This window comes from Haliotis cracherodii, unplaced genomic scaffold (genome assembly GCF_022045235.1).
Source record: "Haliotis cracherodii isolate W230 unplaced genomic scaffold, xgHalCrac1.p SCAF_5, whole genome shotgun sequence".
In the NCBI taxonomy this organism is placed as follows: Eukaryota; Metazoa; Mollusca; class Gastropoda; order Lepetellida; family Haliotidae; genus Haliotis; species Haliotis cracherodii.
The window spans coordinates 22572125-22583621 of NW_027266308.1; the positions used below are offsets into that span (position 1 = coordinate 22572125).

The 11497-nt window shown below is 41.3% G+C and overlaps 1 protein-coding gene across 1 annotated transcript; it reads left to right on the forward strand.

Annotated features, from left to right (window-relative positions):
- Positions 1 to 435: 435 nt before the first annotated feature.
- LOC139443246 (calmodulin-lysine N-methyltransferase-like) lies at positions 436 to 11151 on the forward strand. The gene is made up of 10 exons (XM_071224218.1): positions 436 to 537; positions 1324 to 1493; positions 2968 to 3035; positions 4303 to 4363; positions 4937 to 4991; positions 5746 to 5809; positions 6472 to 6532; positions 7709 to 7783; positions 8863 to 9055; positions 9964 to 11151. Exons 1-10 carry the CDS (start codon positions 460 to 462, stop codon positions 10045 to 10047), a joined length of 909 nt encoding a protein of 302 aa, XP_071080319.1. The 5' UTR covers positions 436 to 459; the 3' UTR covers positions 10048 to 11151.
- The last annotated feature ends 346 nt before the right edge of the window (positions 11152 to 11497 follow it).

Below are 11497 nucleotides of genomic sequence, written 5' to 3' on the forward strand. Positions count from 1 at the left end.
GTCATTATATATAGACACATGTTTCAGTAAAGTTTTGACAGGCAGAGATTGACACAAGGCATATGTTTCGGTGTATGGCTTCAAACGGGGAAAGAGGCGGTCGGGTAGCCTAGTGGTCTAAGCGTTCGCTCGTCACGCCGAAGACCCGGGTTCGATTCCCGACATGAGTATAATGTGTGAAGCCCATTTCTGGTCTCCCCCGCCGTGATATTGCTGGAATATAGCTAAAAACGGCGCAAAACCATAAACACTCACTCACTCAAACAGGGAAATATTTAGTTAATCAAAACCATAGAACGTTCAAACGGTAGGGCGTGAGGTCTACCACGGAAGTAGATTTAGCAGGTGCCCCCTTGAGGAAAGGATAGAGTTACCTCCCTTTACGTTCTCATGATTTGAAGATTCTGTTTGTTGAACTTGGAGACGAGTGAGCTGACTGGATCTCGAGAGGTGCACACAATGGGTTCTAACGGGACTGCGATACCTAACACAAACACATCATCTGCAGCCAAACACCGGTGGAAAATACTTGCACGAGTGAGACGATGGTTTATATAATTTCAAATTGCATGTACCGTATGTGTATACATGTATCGACACACCATTTATCTTCCACTAGCCTACTGTCTGCTAGACTCCTAGAGCTCACAACTGACTACTGTATTTTGTAAATTTACTTCAATTCGTACTGTACACAATCAGAGATAGAGATCAGTGAAGATCTACCCCGATTTCAGAAATATGCGGCGTGGTTACGGGAAATGGGGAAGAATGTGTTTTTCAGTGCCAGACCATTCGACAACCAGTCTATACGATCGCTATTCCGACACCGGCTAATTACTAAAGCGTCCCGCCCCCCCCCTTCATAGAGTCTACCTGTCATATCCCGAAGTTAAAGAACAGTTATATAAGTTTTTCATCGACTTCTATGTACTAAAAAAATACGCTAGTAATTTTTGTTTAAAGTAATTATTACTATTAACTTCATGTTTGTTTAAAATAGATGCACAACATGGCCAGTCAAATGAGATTACAGATAAGAAGGAACATCAACTGATGCATAACTGGTACATACAATTGTTCTGATGCAAAATTATCATCAGTTCAAGTTTGATCAAAATGTGTAACCTTGTGTAGCTTAATTTGTAACATAACTTCAGCGACAAGGTTATATGATTCTTAGAAACTGGAAACAAGTTCATGCTACATTTGCACAGACGAAGAACCTAATCACCAGCCCATTTTCCTACTCAGAGGAACACAACTGGCTACTACTGTTTGAGGAGGTACCACTGTATGTACAGTTATGTTATCTTGCTCCAGGCACTGGTTGGAGATCTGTCAAGTGATCCAGATGACCGGATATACTCGGTACGAAGGTTCCAGTGCTTTGGTCTTTTCCAGTCCCACGTTGTGGAAGACAGGAGGAGCTCGGATGCTGACTGGTTCACTTACACATCGCAAGAATTTGAAAACCTGAACCTACTTGTCAGGTAAATATTATGTCATTACTGGCTGCAATAGTCACAATAGTAGGACAACCAAGAAGTAATTGGCAGCAGAGTACTGGGAATGTGAAATAGCAGAGAGAATCACTGAGTTTGTTTGTCTTTCATGTTTTCTTACCTTTGCAGAAGATGAAGCACTGATTTTATCATGCAATGTAACATGATGGATACATGTTTGTTTGTTTGTTGCTTAACGTCGCACTCAGCAATATTCCAGCTTTATGATGGTGGTCTGTAAATAATCGAGTCTGGACCAGACAATCCAGTCATTGCTATCATGAGCATCGATTTACGCAATTGGGATACGATGACATACGTCAACCAAGTCAGCGAGCCTGACCACATGATCCCAGTAGTTGCCTCTTACAACAAGCCTGGGTTGCTGAAGGCCTATTCTACCCTGTATCTTTCACGGGTTGATAGATACATGTAGTGAGTAAATATTCTTGTATGACATTGCATGCCTTGTATATTTAGAGCCCTATACAGAGAGGGGTGTTTGATAGCAAAAAGCACACAATTTCCCTTTTTAAGTAAGAACTTCCAATTCCTGTGGTTTGTTTATTGAGCTATGGGGCCAAATTGAAGAGATGCCTATGATTGTTATGACTTGATTAGTATGTCCATGTGGGGATCTGAGAGTAGAATTGGTCCTCAATGACTATGCTTGTTGTACGAGTCAAATCAGATGGTCTAGCCCTGTTACTTTGACGAGTGTGTTCTCATGCCTTTTTTTCACTCACTTGTGTGGCTGTCCCAGCATTGATTATTAAGTCACAGGTTGCCAATCAGCCATATATCTGGAATATTGCTGACTGTGGTGTAAAACAACATTCATTCACCCACTCTGTTTGTTTATCATGATCATAATATACTACTCCACTGCTGATAAGGATATTGTTATGTTTCATTTGACACACAAGAATTATTCTTATAATGCGGCAGGTGTGGGGCTGGGACGAGTCCAAGTTTACTACCCGGGTACCCACCCCCCTACTACATGACCCTACCCCGGTACACGCTGTAGCTCTCATGAGAAAGGTACAAACTGTCCGATTGGGAAGGGTTTCACCGTAGCCCTTACAAAAAGTGCTCAGATGCACCTTTAAAACCATCTGGTCATGCATACACTGAAGTTGACTGAAAATATAAAAGTCCGATGGAATGGATGTATTGTCAGAAAGAAAGATTGGTGACTTGTGGTGTAACCATAGAGTTTTAGAATTTTTTTGTCATTAAACAATATATCACGAGACTAAACACGGGTTCGGGTAGACCTGTGGGTCCCCAGGTCATACTCCGAACCCACCCGACCCGAGTACCCAAGTTACCCGTCCCAGCCCTAGGCAAGTGTATATTTAAATAGAAGGACAAATCTGATTATCCCTATAAAATGTTGAGTAGTATATGTGAAATTACATCTTGATTTCAATGTGGTGACAAGACACTCTTTCTTCAGGCAACTGCGAGCTGAGAGTACAGTGAAAATAGATTCCCTTCTTGGATTTAACAACACAGGCAATATATGTAAGTCGTCATCCAGCAGGTTACACATGATACAGTCTCGTTCTTCTATTCTCTGCACAGATGTATTTGCTCGGTGAATAGATATGCTGCATCATTTCAAATATAAACACATTTGTGGTAGTTTCTATGTGATACTGTCTGTACATTTGAACAAGAAAACTCAACTTCAACAAAAAAAATTAGCAGTTATAAGCATTTCTCAGAACTCATAACTGTTGCCATCCTGGGACCCCCCTCGTTCATGCCTTGGACCCCCCAAATCATAACTGACAGTTGAAACTCTCAGATAGACAAATAGACATCTTCCCGAGGTAAGGGCGTTAACTGACTATACAAGTCCAGTTTCCACCCTTGCTGAACTAGGCTGGAATTCCAGAGTTACATTTTGGCAGGACTAACGAGTCCATGCATAGTCCATTCAAAATTGCGTAGTAAACTAGACATCCGGTCCATAAACAACATGGATTTCAACATGCAGACTTCTGTCAACTGTAGGATTTGCAAAACAGGTGTACCGCCAACTGGGCAATGACAGAGATTTTGCAAATCTTTTCATGTTTATTATCAACGTCTTCAAATGATTTAAGGCACTTCGCAAGGTAAGGCTCGTTTTATGACGATATAGATCTTGACTATCGATTGGATGGTCTTGACTGGGCGCCACCATTTTGTTTAAGCAATTGTAAGTGATAGAAGAGGTGGAGTCAATAGGAGTGACATAGAAGAGACATAACCCGTAATAGCCACTTATGGCGCTTCGATTGAGCCTTGAAATTCCAGCCAAGTTTGTCGAGTGTGGAAACTGGACTTTTATTGTCAGTTAATGCCCTTGCCTCAGGAAGATGACAAATAGATAGCCCAGGCAAATCTCAGGTGATGAAGGTGTATTTTGATTGTTACAAATGGTTTATGTATTTGCCAACTCAAAACTTTTGTGGGAAACCAATACATATTTTTATTTAAGTTAAATAATTTCAGCAAATTCTGATAAGCATCAGAGATGTGTTCAAAGCAAGTCAATGTGTGTTGGGTACAACTTGAAATTAAGACAAACACTTTTATAATTCTGTTTTATTTCACTCGACTAACATGTTTATTTGGGCCACTGATTCTAATTTTTTGGAAAGAAATCTATAAACCAAGTGATTAGAAAAGATAGCACTAAGTTGCCATTAATCTCTCTGATCATAATACCTGTATATGATATATATAAAGGAAGACATCTTATTGTCAAGACACAAGTGGCAACTATTTGTTTCTTTGACAGGTATCTGGCCATCTGAAGAAGTTATGACACATCACTGCCTCAAGGATGTAAACTGGTTTAGGTGAGCAATATCCGCTTGGATAGAACTGATTGAATTCTTAGGGACATACAGTGGTTCCTCTAATAGATGAATGGTGTGATGGGCAGCATCTCATAACTGATGGAGCATGGATACATTGCAAGTGCTGAGACACAACAGTACAGATTAACAGGGCATAACTGTCAAGTGGATCTCATAATTATCAAAATAAGAAAACAAAATTCAGAGGATTTAAAATTTATGGAACCTACTTGGCAGACTTCATACATAGTCATACAGGGTTTATTGTCAGATCTCAACTCAACTAATCCTGGCTTACCATCAACCTATCCTGGCTTACCGTCAACTAATCCTGGCTTACCATCAACTTATCCTGGCTTACCATCAACTTATCCTGGCTTACCGTCAACTTATCCTGGCTTTCCATCAACTAATCCTGGCTTACCATCAACTTATCCTGGCTTACCGTCAACTTATCCCAGCTTTCCATCAACTAATCCTGGCTTACCGTCAACTAATCCTGGCTTACTGGTAGTTTTCAACATGTTGACTATGTTGCTGAAATATTTGAATAATTTGTTATTTCTATTCCAGGAATAAAAGTGTTATAGAACTGGGCGGAGGAATGACCTGTCTGGCAGGTATTGCTGTGAGTAGAATCTCATCTCAGTTAGAGCACACACTGATTGTGTTGATCAATTCCGCATTTTGCTATAACTATGTGAGTTTAAATAAGAAATAAACAATGCATGGTCCTGCAGTGTTTTATTGTATGATAAACAACGACCATACATTGTTTATTCTGAAATGAGATATTAACATTAGGTACAGCCTCTTTTAGGATGTTAATAAAAAGTACACGCTTTTAACATATTTACCTGTATTTAAATAACGATGACTCCCTGAATAGAAACCGACCGCGGCAATGTCGGAGATGTCCAATTTATGAACAGGGGGTGTAATTTGGTCTTTCCTGCATATTCTCACAAGTTCCACGTCGATTATCTGAACCTTTTCTCCCAATACCGATTGTCATATCTCTCCCACTTTTGGGTGCGATCGTTCAACCATTGCATTCATCTGCACTGTCCAGCTACATCCATGGGGAACAACTCACAGGACACTTCCCTCTCAAAAATATTGTTTGTCCAATTTATGACTCATCAAGTTGCGAACGCATGTTCGAATTTCCAGAAATGACAGAACAATGTTTTATCGTGAAATAAACATGATAAACCATGCATCGTTCTTCATTGTTCTTTGCAATTTATTAAGTAGCTATCTTATATTACTTCATGCGTCCACAGCCCCTACTAACAGTGAAATGCCTCAGATGTTGGAGGTGAGCAGATGCATGTATACAAGATATAGAAACAGATGTAGACGTGTGTGTTTGTTTGTAGGTGGCTGCTTGCACAGAAGCTTCATGTGTTGTGCTCACGGATGGTAATGGAGACTCGGTTAAAAGTGAGCTATACTCTACTTAATATATTATCTGATCAGTCTTGTCACATATTTACCTGATGTTTGTCGTAGAAGCATTTGCTCAGAATGAACGGCAAACTCTAACCTACCAAAAGTAAACATGTAGAACATCAAGATACAGTCAAACACCGTTGTGTCGAATTTGAAGGGACCTAGGTAAATACTTCGAGTTATCCGAGGTTCAACACAACTTTGAGACAACATACATTCCACCCATCAAAGTTCGACACAATGGTGTTTGGCTGGATATCATGATCACGATGATTGCTTTATCTAGGGATGGTTCAAAGACGATGTCCCTGGAGGCAAAAGTAACTGTGATTGTCTATTTAGAAACACACAACACCCCCTTGTTTCTATCAGCATATCAAGTTCACTGCTGTTTAATTGGTCTTTAGATTGATGCTTTTGAAAGATGTTAACAGGCACACACAATTTCATTATGCTGATAAGATTTAATGGATCGAGTGGGGGTCAGACTCAATAAGTTGATTGATTGCATGTCACTGTACCTTGATGGTAAGCATTAGATGCATTAAAGAGTAATACAGGATGAGTATACAAACGGATAAAAATATTTAGATTTTACTAATACTTGTTAACAATGATTTTCCTAGTATTTCATGATGAAAACTTTGTTTCAGATCTGGATTTGATGATCAATGAGAACAAGGAGAGCTTCAGTACCACCGCCGTGTCTTCCAGGTACTGTGGGCCTCAGTGCAGCTGTCATAGCAGACTACATCCATCAGTGCAGCTGTCATGGCAGACTACATCCATCAGTGCAGCTGTCATGGCAGACTTCATCCTTCAGTGCAGTTGTCATGGCAGACTACATCCATCAGTGCAGTTGTCATGGCAGACTACATCCATCAGTGCAGCTGTCGGGGCAACTGAGTCCATCAGTGCAGCTGTCAGGGCAACTGAGTCCATAAGTGCAGCTGTCGGGGCAACTGAGTCCATCAGTGCAGCTGTCAGGGCAACGTAGTCCATCAGTGCAGCTGTCTGGATAGACTACATCCATCAGTGCAGCTGTCAGGTCAACTGAGTCCATCAGTGCAGCTCTCAGGGCAACTGCGTCCATCAGTGCAGCTGTCAGGTCAACTGAGTCCATCAGTGCAGCTGTCATGGCAACTGAGTCCATCATTGCAGCTGTCATGGCAACTGAGTCCATCAGTGCAGCTGTCATGGCAACAGAGTCCATCAGTGCAGCTGTCAGGGCAACTGTACTGTGTCCATCAGTGTAGCTGTCAGGTCAACTGAGTCCATCATTGCAGCTGTCATGGCAACTGAGTCCATCAGTGCAGCTGTCAGGGCACCTGTGTCCATCAGTGTAGCTGTCAGGTCAACTGAGTCCATCATTGCAGCTGTCATGGCAACTGAGTCCATCAGTACAGCTGTCAGGTCAACTGAGTCCATCAGTGCAGCTGTCATGGCAACTGAGTGCATCATTGCAGCTGTCATGGTAACTGAGTCCATCATTGCAGCTGTCAGGGCAACTGTGTCCATCATTGTAGCTGTCAGGTCAACTGTCAGGTCAACTGAGTCCATCAATAGCTGTCATGGCAACTGTGTCAATCGTTGCAGATGTCATGGCAACGGAGTCCATCCTGTCTAATTCCTTCACTGGCTAAAATACACTGGTGACTTGGTCCAAGATGAAAATAAAAATAGAAAAAATTAAGAACCTTTAGTATGTATAGATGTCCTGATTAATGTTAGGTGACAACGTATGTTACGTCTTTTTAAGACTGTGGTTCATTTAGTTGTGAGTTGCATGACACTTTTGTTGTTTTTGACAGAAGAAGCTTACGACAATGTACTTTGATTTGTTGTTTCCATGGCAAACTTTCACTTCCATTACGGTTTATGTATTTCCAGATTACTGCGCTGGGGCCCCTGTGAGGCGGCTACAGACCTAGAGGCCAGATTTGACTGTGTACTTTGTGCTGACTGGTGAGAGTGCTGATATATTAAGCCATGCTATAACTAAGTCCATTACAAATAAAACTGGAATTTATTCCAAATCATAGATTTTATTTTTATGACCACAAATCAATACACGACTGTTTGATCTTGTAATCGGTGTAAGCTGTGTGGAAAACAGTGCCTTCCTGCCTGTAACCGTTTCCGAGAATTAGTAGATTGACGTCTGCCCGGAGGAGGGATGGTCGGGGGAGGGGTTCGATGCCCGGTTGCGTCATACTAGAAGACATTAAAGGATGGTACTTGTTGTTACCCTGGCGCTCGGCATTAAGGGGAAAACGAGGACTGGACGGCTTGGAGTTAGTGTACTGTGTCTGAGTGGCATGGTATCTCAGTGAGACCTCACCTCGCGTTCCTTGCATACAAGCAGGTTAAGAGAGGAACATCTTACAAAGGACACTGCAAACAAGCCTGCTTTCAGTTGAGGTCATCAGTTGTGTACTGTTTACATTTTCACTTGGTCCATATTTAGGTATGTTCAATTTGGTAGGTTTAAGAAATCAGACCGATGATTCCTGATGAATATATGACGCTTTTTATGAATACATAATAATTCACCTGATCAAGGAGCAAGGAGTACCTCTGAAACGTATAAGAATAAGTAGAAGTTTTTATCCATAAAATGTGTGATGTATTTATGTTCTATGGACCTGTGAAGATCCGGGTTAGAATAGGTCTTCAGCAACCCATGCTTGTCGTAAGAGGCGATGACGAACGGGATCTGGTGGTCAGGCTCGCTGACTTGGTTGATCCCTGTCATCGTATCCCAATTGCGTAGATCAATGCTCATGTCACTAGAATGTCTGGTCCAGACTCGTTTTATTTACAGACTGCCGTCATATAGCTGGGGTATTGCTGTGTGGGGCGTTAAACAAACAAAAAATAAACCAAACAAAATATGTTCAACCAACTTGTAACTACCTATCAAAGACTTCATGATTCCTGATGATGTTTAGTTAAGTTGTTTTGTTCAGTTCAGCAAATTCTAGGATGATGTCCCGAGGCTTCATTGCAAAACATGCAAGTGCTGATTTTTCATTCATTTTCAGTTTTTTCTTTGACGAGGGTCGCAATGACCTGGTGGATCTGGTGCATTCCTTGCTCCGGCCTGGGGGCCAGGCTGTAATGTTTGCTCCACACAGAGGCCCAACATTACAGGCGTTTGTCCATCTCGCCTCGGACAAGTTCGATGTTAAAGTTACAGATCATTACGATGACAAGATCTGGAAGTTACATCAACAGGTAACCATTGCAACACAGCGCACGTACACTGCTGGAAACTATTAGCTAATCGGATGCATGTTTTAGATATTAAGCTGTGCATGTATAATTGAATTATAAGTGATCTTGAAGCAAGGATAAACAGGAAGACAAAATAGTGTGTAGTACGTTATGTGGATGATATTTTGTATTAATTCTTACAGACACCATCTGTGTCAGTTTAAAATATATCTGTGAATATTTTCAACAATAAGAAAGGATGCCAAAGATGTTGAGGTTGACTATCAAAGGAATGTCTTAATAGATAGTGGTCTGCCCGGAGAACGAAAGATCCGGTGTTTGATTCACTGGCCGCGTTTTAACAAAAGACCCTGTCTGGCACTCAGCATTTAGGGGTTAAAACAAGGACTGGGTCGGCTCGGAGTCAGTATACTGTGTCTGAGTGGGGTATTCATGTAATATTCCAGAATGGTATCGTAGTGGGCTAGCACTTTAAATCGGCATCAGTCCGGACTAGTACAAGCAGCCATACACATGCACGTCACTATATACATAAGTGCAATTATCTTGGACGTGACGTTTAACCCATTTCACCTCACCTCGTCTTTGGAAATTAGTGAGAAGTGATGTAATGAATTCAGGAACAAATACCTGGTCATCTCAACATTTATTTGAAGGCCAAGGGGATGAATGAGACCCTATCGACAGTGATGCCCTGTTAACCTGTACTCTTGTGTATCAGCAGTTATTATATATATGCATGCTACATCAGTTATGAGATGCTCTCGCAAGACTATAGTGAATGCCCCTTATTAATGAATCATTAAAACAGGGAGTGTCCGGACTACCAGGGTCATATTAGCAGGTTCCACTGTACATCTTAATGCAGTCCTAGAATGACATAGTGATTAAATGTTACTTTGTTGCAGATGAAAGTGAAAGGCCCTGAAGAATATGATGAGAACCTGCACTACCCAGTGTCGGTGTTGCTGAAGAAGACTGGATGTTCTTAACACTGACTTATATGTACCCACAGACTTACCTCCCCTGTCACGAGAACCTGCACTACCCAGTGTCGGTGTTGCTGAAGAAGACTGGATGTTCTTAACACTGACTTATATGTACCCACAGACTTACCTCCCCTGTCACAAGACCGACACTACCCAATATAACACATATAAGACTGGATGTTCTTAACACTGACTTATATGTACCCACAGACTTACCTCCCCTGTCACAAGACCGACACTACCCAATATAACACATATAAGACTGGATGTTCTTAACACTGACTTATATGTACCCACAGACTTACCTCCCCTGTCACAAGACCAACACTACCCAGTATTAGTGTTGCTGAAGAAGACTGGATCTTCCTAATACCCACAGACTTACCTCCCCTGTTACATGACCGACACTACCCAGTATTAGTGTTGCTGAAGAAGACTGGATCTTCCTAATACCCACAGACCTACCTCCCCTGTTACATGACCGACACTACCCAGTATCAGTGTTGCTGAAGAAGACTGGATCTTCTTAACACTGACTTATATGTACCATCAGACTTACCTCCCCTGTCACAAGACCGACACTACCCAATATATGTGTTGCTGAAGAAGACTGGATCTTCCTAATACCCACAGACTTACCTCCCCTGTCACAAGACCGACACTACCCAGTATATGTGTTGCTGAAGAAGACCTCCCCAGTCTAACTGCCCTTGTCACAACTGCCTTGTTTACCAATGCCTTCACCAGTGTGTACACACAAACATCCAGACCCCAAGTCCTGAATGATTTCACAATCCATCCAACCGGCAGTCCCTTGTGTTGCCTGGATGACACTAGTTTCCATGGAGACCATGGATTGATATTGTTGATGCTGTGGAAACTGAAGGTCCTGCATTGATGTGCAACAACAAGTCATATTTCAGTATTCCTCGCTATTGCTCCCTTGAATGTGACGCTAACTTGGTTATCGTGCGCAGTAGTGCATGACTGCCAAAATGTATATACATTTATAATAAAATCAAGTTTTGCACTAACTCAATGTTTTTTCCCCATCACAAAAGACGTTACCAGCTGATCACTGCGAGCTCGCAACACCGGAAATACCAATCAACAATTCCGAACTGCAGTCCGCAATTTTAACCTATTATTACACTATCTAATTACAAAAACATGTTTGTTGTTTATCTGGACTTGTGTTTGTAACATATTTTATTAAGTTTATTAAAAAATTCATTCAATATTGTTTACATTAAGTTTTGCGTAATTGTGTGTGAAGTGATCATTTGATCACACAACTCACAGTTATTTACAGCAACCACAGTCAGATTACCCCCATTGACGCCTTGAAACAAACTTTAGTTGATAGAGAATGGATACATGTATTATAAATGCCATGCTTTGACTTGTTAAGGCTTAAAAAAATAAAAGAATTGGTTCTCAGACAATGACTTTT